This window comes from Syngnathus leptorhynchus, chromosome 11, assembly GCF_054491065.1.
Source record: "Syngnathus leptorhynchus isolate UIUO chromosome 11, UIUO_Slep, whole genome shotgun sequence".
NCBI lineage: Eukaryota > Metazoa > Chordata > Actinopteri > Syngnathiformes > Syngnathidae > Syngnathus > Syngnathus leptorhynchus.
In genome coordinates, this window is record NC_141205.1 from 482045 (window position 1) to 503406 (window position 21362).

Here is a 21362-nt window from a genome sequence, read left to right on the forward strand (position 1 = left end):
GAGGCTTCAAGTTGGCAGTGCTCGGGCTTTTCTAGCTCCAAGTGTTAGGCCAGCTAGTGTTCATTCGACTTTGTCAATCCCCTGTCAACGTGTAGCTCTGAGACATATTCTCTTGGACGCACAAGAGACGGGCAGGCAGGCAGGGAGGCAGCGCCCCCCCCACCCCCCTCCCCACGCCACGCTTGTCTATGTCCCGATGCAGTCACCGGGAAATGGCTGCTACCAGCCTGTTCCGCCCCCAAACTCCCGACAAAAGTCTGTTTGGCTTCTCCATCATTCATTTGACAGCCAAGGGACGACAGCTTGGCTAAAGCTCCCCCCCCGCACTGTCCTTTCGACGACGACAACGCAGAGCTGATTTTAAAGCTTGATCAATCTTTTCCACTATGGATTACTGACTGAAATAAATCAAGTAAATAAAATAAAGTAGCAAAAAAAGTTCCAAAGCAAAAGATGTACTTTTTGTCTCATATAATTCAATTTATAGAATGATGACATTCACTTTTATGATGAATAACCAATTGATCACTTACACTTATTTGAAATACAGTATCAAATAGTTTATTTTTATTTTTATTGATTGGAGTCCCACTTAAGGAACTAAGGCTTTTGGTTCTTACCTGAACTAGAACAAAGAATCGTTTCTTCCATCTTTTCCATACGTTTTTGCCAATGGCCCATAAATACCTGTGTCAAGAAACAACACATCATGAAATCAAATGACACAGAACACGATTAATCAACAGTGAGATTTTGTGTGTGTGTATCTGAAAGGGCTAAAATCAAACTTTGCAAGTTTTTGTTTTCTTCCTACTTTGATGTTTTCAAAAAGTCCCACATAGCGAGCTCGGAGAACAAACGGACTGAAGTCTATTCCACTAGGACACCATCTGGCCCAAATGGATGGTTACAACCACGTCAAGGTTATTTCAAGTTTGAGTTTCCGAAATTAGGCATGTTCTGAAAATATAATATCGAATCATAAATCAATCATCATAATATGCCATATGATATAAATAAGCCATGAAATATCCTAATCATCTGAGAGTTAAGGAGACTTGAATGTGGGGGATTTTATTTTAAAAGAACATCCGAGGGTAAGGACCCCCATTCGCGAGCGCTGACAGGCTGGCTGGCTGGCTGGCTGGCTGACTGTGAGAAACTCTGTCAAGCTCGCTTTAGTCTGCCTTTCCCTCTGGTCCTTCTCTAGGCTGTTTCTGTTTGTCGGTCTAAATAAACCAGCATCTGCGAGGTAACTCAAAAGAGGCTTGCACCTTTCAGTCCAGTCTGACAGCCTCATATTTAGGTTATTGTTGTGACAGTCGAGCGGGAGAAGGGCAAACTGCTGCTATATGAATGCACTGTGCAGGAAGGATTCGGAAAACAAGAGGACACTTTCTTGTCATCTCCACACTTCTTCAAAATGCTACAATGAAATGACTTCAATAAACAGATGCAACAGATGCGACGTCTAATGTCCATTTTTTTTTAGCCAAGGAATTTCAGCACGCACGGAACAAACAAATACACGATTCCACCGTGCAACGAGGTGAACCGCCACATAACCCAAGTGCTAAGCGAGATAGCGGCGTTCTCAAATACTGCTCTTCATCCACTTGGAGGCGCCATTCTCACATTTATGACTTCAATGCAGGGATGAGCGTTCACCAATTTTTGGCAATTGATTGAATCTACATTTCTGAAATTTGCCCAAAATACCTTCATTGTTCTGTTAATAATAAAAGCTATTCATTGACGTGAAGACACCGATTGTGTTAACGATTGCTCCCATTCAGTTTTGTTTGTATCATTGATGTGAAGACACCGATTGTGTTAACGATTGCTCCCATTCAGTTGTGTTTGTGTTTTTTTGGGGGGCTCCCTATGTTGACATTTGGAATGACACAACTGTTGTATTGTGCACTGAAGACGGGATGATGGTAAGTATGGCAAGAGGACAAAAGCACTCCAGTCCAGAGAAACACACTTACCCGCAATGCTTCATGTTCTGGGGTTTATCCATGCGAATAGCCAATCGGATCTTCAGGTCACTGTCCGGGCATCCTTTAGAAACGGACATTTTGTGCATCTCAGACTGCTTGGGACTGTTAGGAGTTGGATGGAGCACAACCTGCAAGTATGGCATGACATGAAAGGAGCGCGCAGTGTGTGTGTATGTATGTAGATGATGGCTGGAGTGAGAAAGTTAGCTGGACAATATACCCTTCCGAGCTCCTTGTCCTCCAGGGCCAACACTCCGGTGCTTTCGGTGAAGAGCTTGACTTTGACGGCAGGTAAGGGCTGCGTCGTCGTGAAATCCCCCTGGGTGCCCCAACTAGAAACAGATGACTTCCGATTCATACTTTTGCGCTTCAATTCACTGTCCAGACCAGGCAGGGCGTTTTGAGTCCCAAGACAAAAATCGCATTTGTGTCATTTTGCCACAAGATGGCAGTACCACACCAATATTTCTAAACAGCTTGCCGCCAATAGGGTGAGAGGTGCTAAAAGAAGATGTCAAAGTTGACTTGCGTGGGTTTCGATGCCTCAGCCTGGTCCGTCTGCAGTTTGTGCCCTCCCTCGACCTCCATGGTGCAGTAGACGATTCTGTTTGGAGCCAAAGACTTAAGACCCTGCACCTCCATGATGACCACCTGCAAGACATTGAGAATAAAGAAAGAGCAAGGGATTCTTGAAAAAAAGCCTCTCATTCATCAATGAGCGTTCAGCGGCCTCCCTACCTCCAAGGTAAAGGAGAGCACCACGTCTGATTTTGAAAGGTTGTTCTCATCCTCCTGCCCCATGTCCATGATTGATGTGTTGTGACCTCGTTTCAGTTTCTGCAGCTTAAATTCTCCACCTTTAGACACGGGCATGCTCTCCAGGTTGGCCATTAGCAGGTTGACCGATGAGCGCAGTTCTTCGATGAACATGGCCTCCATCTCCCTCGAGGCGAAGCGGGGGAATCTTCCGCCCAGCTAATCGAAACGGGAAGATAACATATCAATTTGCTGTTCACAATCATCTAATTACAGCCAATTGAGCTTTCAACCACTAAACTAGGTAGTATAATCGTCCGGCCCGACAAAGCGAGAAACGAATGCGTTCATGTTGACTTTTGCTGCCTTTGCGCATTTGTTGTCCTTGTACGTCCCTAAGCCGCATCGACAATCGTCATCATTTGGATAAGGTGGCCATTGAACTTTGTTTGCTTACGCGAGTGATCTGATCTGCCATTTGTAATCGTCCATCCAGCTCTCTTCTGATTTGGGCTGCCTGCTCATCTGGGTTGTCCAGCTGTGGAAGAAAAAGGGTTGCAGTGGAATTCTAGAGACAACAATTGCAAGTGGCGGTGAAGTCGCACACGGTGGACCATCGCCAGCGCGCAAACGCATTGGTGCCGTCGCAACGGTGGGTTGCCGCATCTTTATTCAGATGTGTCGAGTTAGCGTGGCAAAGGAAGGAAAAGAGGAAAGAGCGGCCGCCTCTGTGTAGAGTACCCATAGCAACCTCAGATAAAAGCCACCAGGAGCGTGCGTGCGTGCGCGCGCGTGTGCCTGCCTGCGGAATTGTTCTGATAAAGCTTCAGCATCAGCGCAGCATCCCCAGTAAGCCATCAGGAGCGTGCATGCGTGCGTGCCTGCGTGCCTGCCTGCGGAATTGTTCTGATACAGCTTCAGCATCACTGCAGCATCCCTAGTGAAATTGATTGAGCTTCAAGGCAAAAAGCATTTTTTGGACTCCCAAATGCAGGTCAAGTCTTTTGTTCATCCAAATCCTTCTGTCTATTGTTGCAGTGCGAATGGATGATTGCAGCAAAACTCCTGAGCAGAACGAGCCACTCTTTTCCGTTCCTAGCTCATGATAGTATTTGGAAATTGACCAGTTGATCCATCAAATTGCTAGTTAAGTATTTGCTGTACTGAACTCATTCACCGGCAGGCAAGCCAGTTAATATCTGGAATGAGTGCAGACTTACCTGGCAGGCATTGTACAGAAGTTGGTGCTCAAACTTCTTGATCCCTAAAATCTGCTGAAACATCTCATAGAGCTGGTCTTTGCTGAGGATCAGTTCCGAGGCAGCGCTGGCGGTCAGTCTCTGTTGGTGTTTCCTGGGGTCCTCCTCGCCACGGTAAATGGTGTCAAACTTAGCTATCCATGAGCTGAGAACAGTCTCTTTGCTCAAGCCGTCAATTTCTGGCAAGCTGCGCACACGCTTCTCAATGTGCTTTTTGAAAACCTCACGAGAGTCGCTAGCTGAGCAGCCGCCACTCTGTACCATTCGAGACACTCGGTCGCTTTTGAGAAACACCTGCGCTCGAAACAAATCAGACAGAGGAGGAGGAGTGTTGCGTCAAAGAGAGAGAAAATCAACATTTTTCTACTCACCTCATAGTAGCTCTGGACGGCATTGATGAAGGCCTCATCGGCGACAATCTGTGTTTCTCCATTGAGGAAGGCCTGAAAACGCTCTTTGACTGTCTGCAGCTGCTGCTTACTGATCTAATACAAATGAAAACACATGACATGAGACCATGCGGCAGCCACGCAGGCGGCCACGCAGGCAGCCAGTCACGCAGGCAGCCACGGAGGCAGGCAGACACGCAGCCACGCAGGCAGGCAGACACGCAGCCACGCAGGCAGACACGCAGGCAGCCACGCAGGCAGGCAGACACGCAGGCAGGCGGCAGAATGAAAAGACAAGTACTCAATTGAATAAGGGAAGGATTTGGTTCAAAAGAAATACATCATCGGATATCATTTGCATTCAATAGAAATTGTGTCTCATACTGAAAGACTATTGCTCCAAATGAGCGAGGCGACTCCCCGTTCGGAGACACTGGCCAGTCGCCGTCCGAAGCCCTAGTAACTGTTGCCATGGCCACCGCGCCACATGAAGTAGGATGTGATTACGGCTTCCTTAATGGGGGTCAAAGTTCACAGCTACAGGGGAACCATCTGTCTTCTACTCTTAATCCATCCATAGAAATATTGTCCAAGTGACATTCAGATACTTTGGCAGCGGGGACAATTCACAGAGGTTTGACTCGTACGGCCGGCTTCTCCACGACGCACGCTGTCTGTCATCTGATGGGCCCACGGACAGATAATATAGGGCAATCCTCGTCAATATCAACCACGTCAAGGAATCCAAAGAGGAGCCGCTTTTCATTCTTAAAGATGCAAAGGGAGATCATGATAATTGCAAAACCAAACGCTCGAAAAATGCTATTCTGCATTTTGACCCTTCTGTCAAGAGAGACAGACAGACAGACAGACAGACAGACAGACAGACAGACAGACGGATCTACTTCTGTACTACTCTCAAAACTTATCGTTTCATGATTTTAACACTCGGGTGCCTACAGTCACTTTGTTGTCTTGGGAAAGTTCCCCTGAGCCGCTCGCTCAGCAGCCATGAAGTATTTTCGAAAGATCGTGATCCACTCTAGTGGCGCGTGTTAAGAGCCATCAAAACTGTCAAAACTGCCACTCGAGAGACGTCTCAAGGCAGGGGAAACACACCAAAGCGGCACCAAGGTTCCATCAATCAAAATAAGCCACACCTGTGGACCCACCAAAAAGATTTGTTTGGAAGCATGACATTGACTAAGGAAAATCACATGTCTGTTTTTGACTGTGGCTTTGGTCAACGTATTCTGCTAGGATCAGAGTTAACCTTTTAATTCTCAAAGAATTGCTAGTTTTTCTTGACAGCCTTGTAGGTCCGTGTTTGATGTTAAAATGTTCACGGAGATTGGGCCATTTCATACTGTTTGACAGGAAACACAGAAGCGCAAATACGTATACGAACACTTTTTTTCCAGATGCCAGAGGAAACCCACGCAGAGGGCACGGGGAGAACATGCAAACTCCACACAGGAAGGCCAGAGGCAAATTGAACTGAGAGCAGACGTGCTAGCTAGTGCTAACCAGTGCTAACCGTTGCAAACCAGTGGTAACCGTTGCAAACCAGTGCTAACCGGTGCTAACCGGTGCTGTGCTGTCCATATGCACCAAACAGTGCAATGTTTCACTGTGCTGCCCGTATGCACCAAACAGTGCAATATTTCACTGTGCTGCCCATATGCACCAAAGAGTTCCTACCGCACAAATTCAAGCGCTTTGACTGTACAAGAAAATAATGCTGCCATTTGCTTCTTTGAAAACAAGATCAGACGACTCCACCTATCTATCACCTGCTGCTATCTTTCTTTGAATAATTGCCCCAGCCAGCATGGAAGCTGGAACAGACACGGATGTGCTTGAATAATACATATATCCCAGCGTGAAAGTCGTTCCAGATCATGGTGACTTTCTCTCTCCAAATTTTCGGATGGTGTTTCTAACTTTTAGGAAGATATAAAGTATAATAACTGGTCAAATCGTCGAGAACATTTGTGAAATGTTTCCACTGACAAACATTCTTTCGGGCTTCACTAAAAGTCACCCAAATGATTTGCATTGAAGTATTGCATTTACATTTTTCATATTGACGATGACAAAAAAAAAAAATCCATCAAACACAAATCCACAATTGTACCTCCGTTGCTCAAGAATTCTCCAGTAAAATGTGATTGCTTTCACCCTCCTCATTCTGGTGGTGACATAACAACAAATGGCTGGGTAATCCCAGATTACACATGGGCAGACTGGCAAAGGATTGAAAGAGCCAGCGTTCATCAGGGAAAGAGCTGCTATCCATCAACGAGGCCTACATATGTGGCAAGTATTCAAATCTGAGGGTCTACAAGCCAAAACATTTCATCGTTGGAATACCTCAGTTCACGCAGATATGAGAACATCCCAAATGATCACAAGACGTCCATTTCCCATCTTAGAAATGTGTCTTTCCCATTGTTGACGAAGACTCTTTCAAAGCGTGCGGAGTTGAGATGCTAATTGTCTTGTGGTCTCATACAGTGAGGAGTATCGCTCTCAATAGATTTGATTGGTATGGTGACTCACCCGCAGCCTATCATTATAGCACACTCATGGCCTTGCCTTGTATAAGTAGATGTGTGAGAGGACGCTCAAGCATGTGTTGTATGTTCATATGTGCTGGAGTAAAAACACAGCAGGGCAACTGGCGAGCCTTTCATCATTAGTAGCTTACATGCTGTCCTCATGAATTATGCAGACGCCACAAATTGGTACCACAGATGGAGGCACTTGTGATGGGAGTGTCATCTCTCTCTCTAGTTATATACACATTTCAAAATTCCTTTGAAAAGGCAATTGCTGGCCACTCGACCCATATTTATTCGATTCAGTCACATGTTAATTTTGGATGTGTGCTCTCGTGTCAAATTCTATATTTTCTCATGGTTGAAGCTACCATGCCCCTACCATGCTTTATCATATAAGATATATATATATATATATATATATATATATATATATATATATATATATATATATATATATATATATATATATATATATATATATATATATATATATATATATCCCGTCAATGGGACAGAACATCCAACTCTGATTCTGCAGACTTCAGAAAATGTCTGAATATCCAAGGATCAAAAACTCCAATCTATAATGGACCCAAAGTTGGGAGACCCCTGATTTAATGCTGCAGAACACCTCAGAAAATGCCCTCAACAAGTCCAGTCCTTTCCAAGAAAGAGCCGCCCGCCATTTGTATTGTTTTTTGGCCTTCAAGCAGTACCACCCACTTGCCAGCTGACTGGATAATGTGTTTTAGGAGGCGTCCGTCTGAGTGGGATCTTCAAATAAATCCAAATGTCAAATGACTTTGATTCTTTGTCTAGCCAGCCGAAAAGAAACCACTGTCGCTCTTGCGTCTGCAGTGAAGGGCAACTGCAACTGCAACGGATGGGAGAACACTGTCCTCTTCTATCTGGCCTTCAGCTACTTCTCTTTGAGTTTGAAAAGTATACCTCCGGGTTGACCCTTGATGTCCGACATGGGGAAATAGATGATCAAAAAGCGCTCGTTGATTGATGACGATTACCGGGGGATGTTCATAAACAAATGAGGCTACCAAGCTACTGCTGGCTATTTCATGCCCACGAATGAGGGTTTGGCTTGCAATCCAAGAATGGACTTTTTCTGCTTGATCATTCTGGCTGCTTGATTGGAATGACACTTTGCCACTCCTCTCTGTGCCTGCACTCCCTTCCTCCTCATTTGGAGTCCAACAATTGCATCAAAGTACTCAAAGGGTTTTGCCACCCCTGCTATTGAAAGAAAGACAAAAAGACAGAAAGACAGAAAGGGGAGCGAGCGCCGGTGGAAGCAACAGTTGTCCGCCGTAGACTTCCTTGTCCACGCCACGCACGCACGCACGCAGGCAGGCACGCACGACATGAGAGCGATCGATGCATGCATGGCATGCGCAATGATTTGGGGTTTGCGCTTTTTCACCTGATCTTACCTTCTGCTGCCTTCTGGCCATGTCAGTGGGTTGCTTCGCGTTAAACGGATATGCGATGCAGCGCATCACAAACACATAGAGCTGGAGTCTCTTTTTTCTCTCCTCTTCCTCCCTCTGCATCTTCTCAATATCCTCCTTCTCCTTGTCGCTTCCCACCGACGGACTGGGGCTGGAGGCTCGGCCCCGTGGCTGGAGCCCCCCCGAGCCGCTGTGACCGCCGTCGCCGTCTCGGCTCGGCGACGGCCGCCGCCGCCGCGCTCCTTGGCTGCTTTTCGGGAGCGCCGCCACCTCTTTGCGCTCCACCTCCACGATCTCATCCCCTTCCTCCTCGCTGGAAGACGGATCCAACATGCTTCGACGGAGGCGACACTTGAACGCTCCGACGCTAGGCTACAACTCCACTACCTCGAGGGGAGGGAGGAAGGGAGGAAGGGAGGAAGGGAGGAAGAGAGGATGGAAGGATGGAAGGATGGATGGAAGGATGGAAGGATGGAAGGAAGGAAGGATGGAAGGACGCTTCACAGCTTCCAGGGAAAGAGGGGGGCGAATCCCCCGAAGAGACAGGCGAGAAATGTTGCTTCAAAAAACAAATACAAACTACAAGCTGCACTTGACAATCTTTTAGCTGTCAATCAAACGCACACAGGAGGGATGCAAGAGGAGAAACCACATTTGGGGGTGGGGTCGCACGAACAGAAAGCAGGAGGAGGAGGAGGAGGAGGAGGATGCTGCCTGCCGCCGCGGCTGGAGGAAGAGGGAGGAAGGGAGGGAGGGAGGGAGGGAGGAAAAGGCTGGGCTTGGACATGACCAAGGCTGCTCTGGGGTCAGTTTGAGCAGGCTTGGAGCAGCACGACGGCCACCTGATGCGACGCACGCGAGTGCAGGAAGTCAGCTCGAGTGGTGCGGTGCGATTTAACGTGGACAGACGGACGGACGGACGGAGGCGCACAGGGATTGGCAAATTCATTGAAAATGACATACACGTTGGATTTCAATACAGCAGTTCAGAACGTTCAAACAACAGAAAAGTGGCTATATAATGGGGCTTCTTCCTGATTCTGTGGGCTACTATAGGAAAGGGAGACACGATGGGACGTTGCAGCTGTTGCAGCACTTGCAACTTGTTCAACTGCTGCTGCTGCTGCTGCAAAACAAAAATCAAACCAACAATTCCAGAACATATTTTATTGTATGGAGAATCAATTAGCAATACCATTTACAGATTAAATAACACCATAGTAGAATGATTTCAGATGGCGAACACAAAAGAAAGAAATCCATCTTCATCTTAAAATCACAATTACTGCCTGATTTTACATGAAGGCTGGAAAGCGGAATATAATGATGATGACTGAATGCCGGGGGGGAGGAACGAACCGCCTGTACTCAAACGTGCCTCGTGTGGAAAATAAGTTTGTTCATTTTGTACACATTTGAAGATCGTGTTGACAAAAAAAGAAATAGAAAATAAAAGCTTGCCAATAAAATGACCACGCATTTCCTCTGTCCCACTTCTCAGGGAAGGGTGAAGTTAGAGGCAACAAAATATATACATACATCGCTTATTCACAGCACAGCCGTGTGTGACAGCACTGATACTTTTAAAGATAGTATCTCATGACACATTTCTCCTATGCTCACCTTAAAATGGGAAATGCAGGCAGCAATGCCAGATCAAGGTTTTTCAAACAAGGACCAATCTAGCAAACGTCATCAAACAAACTTCAAATAGGAGATTCAGCATCTGCTTGCCATTCACGGCACAGAGGTGGATGTTACAACTGTGTACAATATTCCATTCATTTCCATTTCCTAGCTCTCATTGCTGACAGAAAGGCAATTAAGAAGGGATTCTCATTTGCAATGCTGAACAGGCTGCAGACACAAACAAAGGAATCGTATTCTGCCTGCTTTTTTCTTTGTTTGTCTGAAACGTGTGAGAAAAGTCATCCGCAAGACCCGTACAGAATGTATTTTCCACAAATCAAATCGATTGATTGCCAATTTGGAAAAGATCATTATGACATTTGTGGGATGAAATGTTTGATTGAGACACAGACGGGAATATGGATGTGGTGCAAAAGGATTCAGAAAAAAACTCAGTGCCAGAAAACTTTGGTAAAATCTTTAAACAATCAAGGTACCTACCACAGTTGCCTTTTAACCGTTTTATTTTGTCCTGTGTCTAGGATTCAGTCTAAATGTAACTTAATTGCACACGGTATCAATGGGCAAATTGTTTGCAATTCACATTTGAAACATATTGCGCATCTACTAATTTTGGAAATAGTACACTCCTCGATCACTTTTTGGTTCTTTTATCACAAACAGGGTATTTTAGGTTGTATTACCTGACATGTTTCGGCAGAGTCTGATGAAGGCGGAAGTTCATGCCGAAACATGTCAGGTAATACAACCTAAAATACCCTGTTTGTGATAAAAGAACCAAAAAGTGATTGAAAAAAGGAAACAGAATGAACTTAGTACAACTAGTACACTCCTCGGTTTATGACCGAGTTCCTTTCAATGAGGTGCATCATTTAGAATGCGATGGTTCTTCACGAAGCTACACTAATGCACTTACGTCATAAAGAAAGTCAACATTTGTATGAAAACTGCAGCCATAGTCATAAAGCCGTCAAATGGAAAAAGAGGTCACCTAAAGCCGTGAAAAGCAGCAGGTAAACTCAATCACACAAAAGAAAAGAATAAGAATGCTCCAAACAATGTAGACAGAGAACTTTGATGAAGTCTGCTTCTCTCTTTCTAGTCCATGCGCTTAGGAAATGGGACAGTGACTTGCTTCAAAGCGATGAGTATGTCAACTGTGGATGACACCCTGTTTTGGTTTTCTTCAACCTGTTGCATAGAACTTGCTGAGTGTATGTTCCCTTGCATATTATACAGTGTCCCTCCAACAGCAAGCTTTTTCGCTTGACCGATGAGACTTTTGGAAAGGGAAGTCAACCTCCATGTTTCACAATAATACGTGGCATTGTGAGAAATATTGCATTTGTGGCTTAAGCAGCAAAACTCACCTACCTCAGGGGGGGTGGGGGCGGCCATTTTTTCACTCTACTGGCATCACGCTTGCAGGTCTCAGGTCACAAGCGATCGGCTTCAGAAAAGTGATGTGCCGTGATTGGTCGTGGCAACTGTCATGTTATTTGTGGACGACAGCAAGTGGCAAAATGCCCCTCACAATATTAATCACAAAACGCTGTTTCCAATAGAATAGAAAAGAACATTTGGGAGTTGACTTCCCCTTTAAATTGTGCTTGCCTTTCATTGAGATGGAAAAAAAACATACATACGCCAAATAAGAGTATGCGACAACATACGCATACGCATATAAGAGGGGCTGATCATATCTGCACAGGTGAGCCATAAAAAGATGTCACTGTTGGAACACCGCCTTATTACTACTTTGGGAGAATAAGCAAGAACAAGATAAAAAAAAAAAAAACAAGAACAAGGACGAGGTCATTGCAGTTGAACCTGTTGCAGGTGAGTTTGACCTCCTCCTTGGGCTCATTTCAAGCCAATGAGTGGTCATTGTCAGAAGCAGATGATTTAGCAGGGAACGACTTTGCGGAATGTCAAAACAATCAGCTTGCGTGAGCCTAGGCAGTAACATTGACATATAGTGCAAAGGAGAAAAGAGCCACTCGCGTTCCTCATTCCCTGCTGATGCAGTGTCAAACTTAAAAACACAGGTGCAAAAAATAGGAGGACCAAAAAATAAATATCAAAATTTCCGTGTAAAAAAGTCATCCGATTTTTATTATCATTTGAACCAAGAGTCTGGCAAAAAAGGCCTCAAAAAGTCCAATCGTTGTTGTTACAAAATGAAATGTCTCCTCTCCTCCTTCGGGGGAGTGTCGGATGTTTGGAGCCCCACGACATCGTCACTCACGCTCTCTCTCAAGTCTCTACTTTCTGCCTGCTCCCATTCGTCAGACAAGGATGACAAGGTCCGCTTCATGTCCAAAGGCCCAGAGTTGATCTCCTCGGTGTGGACGAGGCTGAGAAGGGCTTCACACAGGAACTGGTACTGATCCTGGTGAGCAGTTCACAATCATGTACGTATGGTACCAAGAAAGGCATTTTCAGCCCCAAAAAACAGAACTCAAAACTCATTCAGTGAGGTGGCGGCGAGCGGTTCAAAGGCCTCCAAATGGGACTTGAGTGCAATGGCTGGCCGAGTGTTAGCAACCAAATGTAAACAGTGAGCCTTTTCCACTTTTGGCGTCACAATGATGGCTTCTATGATGACTAGAGCTACCATACACTGTGTCGACCATTGGAGAAGTCACCTAGAATCTGAACGTTGGAGCAGACTCACCTTGTGCGTGAAGACCCCCGGCCTCATGAGGTTGATCATCTTGGCCGCTTGATAGACATCGACAAGCCCCTCACTCTCCAGTTGCTGAGACAGCGTGGTGAGGGCGCATAGCAAACCTGCAGATACTGCTCCAAACCTGACAACCACACACACACTACATGTGAACTCTTTCAGAAAGAACATGGAGGGCATGAACCTTTTGAAGGACATGTTTTACTTTGAACTGAAAAAGCAAACTTGCAACTTTTTTTTGCAACTCTGGCATTCGGACATCAAAGTCACTCACACGGCCAGCACATTGGGGCTGAGACGGGTGTGAGGATGGCTGGAGAGCAGCGGGTAGCCTTCGCCATGGGAGAGGTCTCCTCCTCCATTACTATCAGGAGACTTGCAATGCCAACAGCTTATGCATAATGAGCAGGCAGGCAGTCAGGGGGAGCTGACACTTTGTGAGCTGACTGCAGCATCAAAATTGGATGAAGCATTCAATTATTCCCCTTCTCCTAAAGCTGCAAAACGCTTTTCATTAGTTGTAATAAATATACAGGAGGAGAGTGTTGTTTGAGAACCCCACTCCACTCCACTGCACTCCACCCCACTCCACTGCTGTAGACACATTCAATATGCGGAATTGGGCACTTTGCTTCTGACGACACCACCTTTTTGTCGCTGAAGATGGCCACAATTTGTAGGTGTCCTTTTCAAGACTATTGTATTGATGTTGTCATCATACATATTGGGGAAAGTTATTCAAAACAACAGCCGCTGTTGACGGAACGAAAAAGTATCAGACTGACTCATCGTGAACGACGGTCGGTCCATCACGGACGGCGGCCTCTTTCTTGATGACGTCAATAAGGTCAAAGGTTTTGCCGATGGGCGTGTTGGGATTTGGCCACCTGGGGCACTGAAAGTGACGCACCTCCAATACGTAATCATCCTGGTCGTCAGACACAAAAGAGAAGGACACGTGTTCATGAACTTTATGAGACAAAGACGCTCGCGGACGCAACCTGCGTGGCTTCCAGGATGAAGTCGTGGACGCTGATCTCTTCTTCACTGGACAAGCGCAGTATGTCGTGACTGATGAGGGTGACAGTGAAGGCTTCACAGTTCAAGGGCGCCTCCCGACTGGGCCAGTACACAAACTCGTCCTCCTCCTGAAGAAGAAAATGACGGCTCGTCATTTCAGCTCGTTTTCTCTTTACTACTTGATACTCCAAAAAAGGATGGCCGAGGTTGACCCAATTAAGATGGGATATTTTACAGCTAATGGATGGATGGATGGATGGATGGATGGATGGATGGATGGATGGATGGATGGATGGATGGATGAATGGACGGATGAATGGACGGACGGACGGACTTGCACTGCCCTCTACTGGTTGTATAGGTGAAATGGTCACAGAGAAGAGCGCTGCAATATTGAGTCAGGTAAAGTTGAAATCTAATTTTAGTCCTTTATAGGGCATGGAACAATAGCATTCCCTGTCTTTCTCCCTGACAGCCGACAAGTAAAATCATAATCAAGAGCGAGGGAGATCAACCACAAAGAGCAAGTGCTTAGCGCACAGCATACTTACATGGATGTCTTTTTGGGATGTTGATTAATTTGCAATTTCCCCCAAAAACCTTTAGTCCCAAGGACAACATAAGTAAGCAAGGGGTTGGGTCTAAAAAAGAACCAAACTACAAGACGATTGTTCATACGTATGAATGAATATGAATTCAGTTGCACTTTGGTCATGTGCCAAATCTTCTATATTTTGTGTACAAATGAAATAGCAGTGTCCGGAATGCATCATACTACCTGTCCGTGGTTGATAGGGAGCATGACGATCATTTGGGCATTATGATCCCAGCTCATTCTCCAGAAATCTTTTGTGGTGTGAGGCAGAGGATGTTGGGTAATGATGAATTCATTACTACGGTAGTAACTCTGCAGGAGGGGAAAAGAAATCAAATAATAAAGATGTAAATCAAATAATACACATATATATGTATATATAATACCATTTTTTTCCATGCAACAGACTTTTATTTTCTTCAATCTTAACATTTCTCACAAATACACAAAGAATGGAAAGAGCAGAAAGTACTGACCATAATATAAGAGGCGTTGATGTAATCGCTCCCGTTGATGCCGGGCAAAGGTGCTAAGCTCACCCTTGCTTGCTCCGCTGTCACACATAAATCAAATAAGCCAGAAAACAGGTTTTAGTTGAAATGTGATTATTCACCATGAGATGGCAGACATCCACTGTGTCTCTTCCTTCCGTCAGGGTGGAAGGGAAGCCAATAAGGAAGGAAAGAAAAAAACAAAAAGCTAAACTCAAGAAAATGATGGCTTTCGGGGAAAATTGGAAACAGATAAGTTCACTTCATGATGAGGCAAATCTATAGGTGTCTAGTTTGATGCTATCACCAATTTCAATTTCAGTTGCTCAAATTAGTGTGCTAAAAAAAACAAAAAATGGACAGCTTTAACCACACCACCATTTACATGAACATTCCCTGCTCTATAAGACTGAAGGGCTAATCTTCATGTCCATTATTTTCGATGGGATTAATGGCGGGATTTCATTTGAGAGATTTGTTCCACGAGCGCTTTTGTAGTCTGATGCCTTGTGCCCAATGGAGGTTTTTCCATGCAAGACTTGCACATCATTTTCACGCAAATCTTCTGCAACTGAGAGCAAGCACAGCGCATGTGGACAGCAAATCCTCGACAGCATGCTGAGTGAGATAGACCACATATTTTGCTTTCCAAACGTAATCCCTACTCTCTCGGGCGGGACGCGCTTAAGACGAAAAGCACAACTCGTAGACCTAATGTAAGCCACTTGGGCTTTTTGGACAAATCCAAGGCTGGAATTGCACCCAGCCAGGTAGCTACAGGTTCCTAATCACCATAGTAGGTTAAATAGCATTGGAGACAAAATGCAAGACTTACACGGCACCACAGAGCTGATTCGATTTTTCTCTTTGTTGCACTCCTTCTGAGAACTGAAGCACTCTTTGAATCTGTCATTGCACTGCGTCATCAACTGAAACATATGGAAAGGGTTGCATTGGCTTTTTAGAAGAAAAACAAGCAAACAACAGTATACTAGGTTTCTGCATGACGCCTTTCGTGAAATGATGTACATCTTGTATCCACTTGAGAATCATGGCAGAAAGATTTGGAGTGAAAGAATGCACCCTGTAAGCATTCTAACAAAATATCAATCACAATGATTTATGACAAGAGCAAATGTGCTTTTTGAGTATGCGCATATGTATACGTAGGATGCGTCCGTTCACCTGAAAGTGTTTTTCCACACGTGTCCGACTACTGCGTCCCGGTGTCCTGATGGTGTTTGCGTAGTGATGAAGACTGCTGGCTGCGACCTCACTCTCCTTGCTCAAGATGGCTTCCACCAAGGCATCATGGATAAATACATATTGCTCCTGGATGAGCCGGGCAAAATGTGTGATCAATCACTTTGCAATGATTTCTTTTTTTCTCAACCTCTATTTTGTCAATAAACAGCTAGTAAAATTCACAATTAAAAGGATGTCAGTGGCTACTGTATGCATGAATATTCTGAAGCTACTGTACCAACAGAAACAGTTAAAAGTTTGGAATGAAAACAAGAGCTGGAATGTTGATGTATTTTCCTGCGACATAAGACACATAGCAATGTCATTTGTCCCAATCCCCCCCAAAATCTTGCTTCAACCAAAAGACATACAAACCTCCGTCTGTACTAAGTAGTTGCGCTGAGCACGTATGTGTTTGAGAAAGGCCAGGACATTAACGCTGCGCTTGTCCTTGATCTGCTTCAACATGCTGTCAATGACAATATACGTCCCTGTCCGACCCACTCCCGCACTGCAAAACGATACAAAAGTGGCAGGAAGGCCACTTTCAGTGTGTGTCATCGCAAGGGATCCGTTCTTTGGCCTCTTCACTTGAAATGGTCCATCATGCGTTGTATCCTTCATAACATGTTGAAATATAGTAAGCCTTACCTGCAATGGACAATCATTGGCCCCATATCAGGCATTTGGGCAGCAGAGGACCTCCGAACAAATGTCAGGACAGGTAAAGTATATTCAGGAACGCCCATGTCGGGCCACTGCGTGTAATGATACTGGAGTACCTTCCGCTCACTATTGGCCCGGCTCTTCGGGTGCCCCTTTGCACCCTGGATGGATGGATGGATGGATGGATGGTGGAACATAGGAGAAGAAAGAACGTTTCGAGCTTTGGATGGAGACAAATGAGGGAAAAGAGGATTCCTACCTTTTTCACTTTTGCGTGCAGCAGAGTCAAATGTCGAACAGTGTAGCAGGCATAAACTCTGGTGCTTTTCAGTGTGACAATTAAGTTGCCATATTGTTCACTATTCTCTGTTGGCCAGTACTGGTCACATTTTCTCTGTGACGACACAAACGCACAGAAAATGGAGACATTTCTGCTTTGGCTTTCCAAAACCTTCAATGACATCCTATTGTGTTTTGGCCAGGATGCTAATAATGATCATTTTGTCCCATAATCCTCTCTGTTTGAAATGCTTTGCCACTAGATTTTTTTTTTTCTTCCTTTCAAAACGTCCATGTGTGAACTTCACGTACCCGTCCTTTTTCAACTAAGTTAGTGATCATAACAATGACGCCTGTATTCTGCTCCCACACCATCCGCCAAAAATCTTCAAAGGTAGACTTGAGTGGGCCCTGGGCTGCGATGTAAGCTTGGGGCTTATTGTAACCCTGAAATGGAGGGAGGGAGGCAGATGATTGGAAGAGTCAACCGAAAATTGAAAGCCTTCTTTCTAATGCCATGCGTTGCAATGTAAAAACAGGCCCATGATTTTCAAACAACCCACATGTACTACTTTATACAAACAGCAAGAGAAAGCATGCTTGAATAGCAGAGCGCGCGCAAAAGTGCTCCAAATGTGTCAGACCGCTGTCTCCAAACATTTTAAATTGACCTCAGGTGGAAACTATCAATCATTTTCTGTTCTTTTGCGACTGAGATTCCTGCTTACAAGGATGTTCGGGAGCTCTTTCACTGTCATTTAACATCCCCAAAATGCAGATTGTGTAAAAAGACTCACATCCACATAGTTGGCATTGATGTAGTCGCTGTGTTTGGAATCCTTTCCCACCAAAATTCTCAACTTCACTCGGCTGTGGTCGTCTGAAAATCAAACATACTGGAGATGCTTAGCGTTTGGAAAGTAAAGCCGTCTTCAGCTTACAAACAGTCTTCTTATGTAAAGCTGGGGGAAAATCAACTCCGCTTGGCAATGGTGCCAGGTCACCCAGTCATTGACTTGTGTTGAAATCAGAGTACCTTTTCTATACTCACAGGCCACTATGTTGACATATCTATTCTTATGCTTGTTTTCAGGATGCTTGGAGTTTTCCCAAGTGACTTTCATTTGTGCAGCACAGCGCTGAAGCTCCTAGGGAAGCAAGATCGAAACAGACACACGTTGAATTTCGCATGGCAAAACTATTTGAAAGTTGCGTTCCGTTTTCCCGGTTGGACCTGCTGGGGTGGATTCCACCGGGACTTTGCAAACCCTTGTTCAGTGTTACTTTTTTTTTTTTTTCCTTTCCAGAGATTTCATATGATCCAAATTGGAATACATTTTTCTCTCAAGGGGGAGTGAGCTTGTGACATCACTACCGATAATCAATCACCTGCCCAACAGTGTTACTTTGATATTTCTCTTCAATGTGATCCCATTTGAAAAAGGATTCAGTTTAAATGAGATTGGATGACGTCCTATCATTTTTGTTCATCATCACTGAAATGAGGCAGATTTACTTGTGTAACTACTCTGCCACCTGATCCGAAAGATCATTTTAATGTTTCATTAATTGTAGTAATATTTCAGCTAGGGGTTTCTTTTCTGTACTTGACAGTGACGTCAGTGGCAAAGACAAGACTTTAGTACTTACCTCAAAATCCTGTGAATATCCTTGCATGTTATTCAAGGAGAATTCGGAAACGTGCTTGATGAAGTCCTTCACTTGAATCTCTTTGACATCATCTGAAGTGGGGACATCAGACCAGAGTTTGGTCATGGAGCTCAATTTGATTTGATTTTTTTCCACTGTAAAAAAATCGAATCAAATGAAAACATTTGGAACCATTGTTGATGCCCAAAACATCGGGATGTAGCTTTGGTTCAACACAAATATTCCAAATATTACACTGATCTTAGCAATAAAAAGAGAGTGTCATCACCTGGGATGGGGATGAGAGGGGGTGTTTGATTGGCCAGCATCCTGGGCGAACCTCTGTCCTCCACATAGAGATGTGTTGTCTGAAAACAACGTCTGGAAAAGTGAACAGGACTTTTAAAGAGGATTATTTTCATCACACTTCACTTGTTTGAGATGTGCTGTCATCTGATAGATTGCCAATTGTCACGTGAAGTCAGATGACATTTTCCATGTGGAACAACAGCAGCTCATCTGTAAGAACTTTGCGCTTTGGATCCGTGTTTTGTTACTTCGAGGATTTATTCAAAGACGATGAGCGTTATATCCAAGGTATTTCATTCATATTTATTTTCATGACATGCTACTTATTTTTATGTTTGATTTGAGGAAAAAGCAGGCAATATTTGCTATTTAAATATGACTGTAAAAAAAAAAACCCTCAGCAGATACCATACTAGTTTGTATGCTGAAGAATCAATTCAGAAAAAAAATTAAATCAAGTATGCAGTTGACTTTAAACCGGTCGTCATGTGGGTACATTTTCAAGCGGGGGGGGGGGGGTTAAGTCAACACGACACTTGCAAGCCAGCTTGTGTGTCCAAATGTGCAACTCCTCAAAATAACAACAGTTCATCAACAACCAGTGTGTGTGTGTGTGTGTGTGTGTGTGTGTGTGTGTGTGTGTGTGTGTGTGTGTTTGCGTGTTGAGAACCCTCCTACCTGTATTTGATACAGAGCAGAGAGCAAAAAGCGTTCATGGTGAGAAAGGGGCGCAGACGGGCTGCAGCATGCTGCTGCCGCTAACGTGAATGAAACACTGACTGGCCAAGGGATTGGGATTGGGGGTAAGGCGGGAGGGGGGGTGGAGCTTTCCCAACAAGGCGTGAACAGCAGGTTCTGAGTGAGACCAGGCAACCCCAGGCCACTTCCCGCTTTGAGCTACTGGTGTCATAATACATTCAGGCCACATGGGACAAATGGAGTGAAACATGTTCATGCATATAGCACTTAAGTTTTTTATTTTGTTGAATTGACTACACAGCCCGTTGTAGACAGCTCTAGGTCATGACCTGAGATTTGCCGAGCAATAGGATTAACTACATTTGCCCCACCCCCTACTACCAGGCTTGAGTTAACGTGTGTGTGTGTTGGTTTAAGATGAATGGTGGTGGTGATGATGATGATTAAATATGAAGGTTAATGCTTCAGTTTGACTAACACCAACACAGATTTAATACTGATGAAATGTTTGGCCATGATTTGACGGGCAATTTGTCTTTTTAGAATAGATGGATTTCGGACGAGATTTCGGAGGGACCTTAAACTGTGATCAATAGTTTTCCTCAATGACAGAAAATGTAAATAAACATATAAGAGGAAGTAGCTGGAAATTTGAAGACTGCTTACATTTCACTGTTCAAACAATTACATATGGTGCCCTGCTGTCAACCGATATTACAGTCAATACATTTAACCATAACTAGAAATGAGTGGAAAGTCATATTTTGAAATAGTTTTTCTTAAAAAATGAACGTAGATGATACTAAAATCCAGCACCTGATTTTTTTTTTCCCCATATCACACCCAGCATGACGCGGCTTCAATATTTGACAAATTGACAAAATAATTAATGACGCCTTTTTCAAAACTTCTTTGTAACGTTGCGCTTGCAATAATCAAGCAAAACCGAAGAACGTGGACTTGAAGGCTAAAAATAAGCTTGAGGTCACACATTAAGCGTGAGTGAAATCTAAGTCGATACCTGACCTGTGCGGACAGCTGGATCGATTAGAATAGAAGCCACCGGGTTCCTTCGTATGGCCTGCTTCAAATACCGTCAACATGGTAACATTGCAAAATTTTGCTATTTTAACCCACGACGTTAGCATGAATCTTTTGATGAGAGCTTGCCAAGAACTGTAGAAATCAACAAACATTTTCAAAAGGTGTACACGAACGAGACTTAAGCGCTGCCCCAACTCAATTTGCTCAGTCAAATATTGAAGTGCATTTTATACAGTAGTGTGAACATTCTGAATGAATATACGTACAACTGTTCATAACACTCGGCAAACAAGGAAAGTTTCAGCACACAAAAAGCAACCTTAAAGGTACCCACCTCCAGTACACCATGAGTGCAGCAAGCATCAGAGAGAGACAGAAGAAGGATAAAGCCGAGACCACAAGCAAAGTTGCCATCCAGTTCACATGATCCGGCCGTGATCTCTTGCTCACTTGGTGGCTCCAGTTGGCTAGTGAGGAACAAAGAAAATGGTGTCTGTCAAACCATCATCATCTGACAGCACTAATATGGATGGATGTATATCTAGATTGATATCTGTACAATCCTCCAAATATCCTGGCACCCAGGTGTCC

At 44.4% G+C, this 21362-nt stretch overlaps 2 protein-coding genes across 5 annotated transcripts in view; both read right to left on the reverse strand.

The window, feature by feature from the left end:
* Nucleotides 1–8767, reverse strand: part of LOC147048665 (calcium-dependent secretion activator 1-like) — a 36845-nt gene extending 28078 nt beyond the window's left edge. For all 4 annotated transcript variants that reach the window (XM_085923079.1, XM_085923077.1, XM_085923078.1 and 1 more), the window contains exons 1-9: nt 8417–8767; nt 4390–4503; nt 3980–4312; nt 3217–3297; nt 2742–2978; nt 2533–2654; nt 2224–2335; nt 1992–2131; nt 621–687 (exon numbers count right to left, since the gene is read on the reverse strand). In XM_085923079.1, the coding sequence (XP_085779205.1) occupies nt 621–687; nt 1992–2131; nt 2224–2335; nt 2533–2654; nt 2742–2978; nt 3217–3297; nt 3980–4312; nt 4390–4503; nt 8417–8767 (1557 nt within the window). The remainder of the gene's footprint in view (nt 1–620; nt 688–1991; nt 2132–2223; nt 2336–2532; nt 2655–2741; nt 2979–3216; nt 3298–3979; nt 4313–4389; nt 4504–8416) is intronic.
* Nucleotides 8768–11779: 3012 nt separating this feature from the next.
* LOC147048666 (receptor-type tyrosine-protein phosphatase gamma-like) overlaps nt 11780–21362 on the reverse strand; it is a 66135-nt gene continuing 56552 nt past the window's right edge. The window contains exons 13-31 of the mRNA XM_085923075.1: nt 21106–21238; nt 20894–20903; nt 19707–19786; nt 19009–19100; nt 18720–18811; nt 18121–18217; nt 17867–17949; nt 17382–17516; nt 17050–17184; nt 16776–16951; nt 16500–16635; nt 16065–16211; nt 15715–15808; nt 14865–14941; nt 14569–14700; nt 13775–13918; nt 13559–13701; nt 12762–12897; nt 11780–12476 (exon numbers count right to left, since the gene is read on the reverse strand). Of these exons, the coding sequence (XP_085779201.1) occupies nt 12258–12476; nt 12762–12897; nt 13559–13701; nt 13775–13918; nt 14569–14700; nt 14865–14941; nt 15715–15808; nt 16065–16211; nt 16500–16635; nt 16776–16951; nt 17050–17184; nt 17382–17516; nt 17867–17949; nt 18121–18217; nt 18720–18811; nt 19009–19100; nt 19707–19786; nt 20894–20903; nt 21106–21238 (2261 nt within the window). The 3' untranslated portion in view covers nt 11780–12257. The remainder of the gene's footprint in view (nt 12477–12761; nt 12898–13558; nt 13702–13774; nt 13919–14568; nt 14701–14864; nt 14942–15714; nt 15809–16064; nt 16212–16499; nt 16636–16775; nt 16952–17049; nt 17185–17381; nt 17517–17866; nt 17950–18120; nt 18218–18719; nt 18812–19008; nt 19101–19706; nt 19787–20893; nt 20904–21105; nt 21239–21362) is intronic.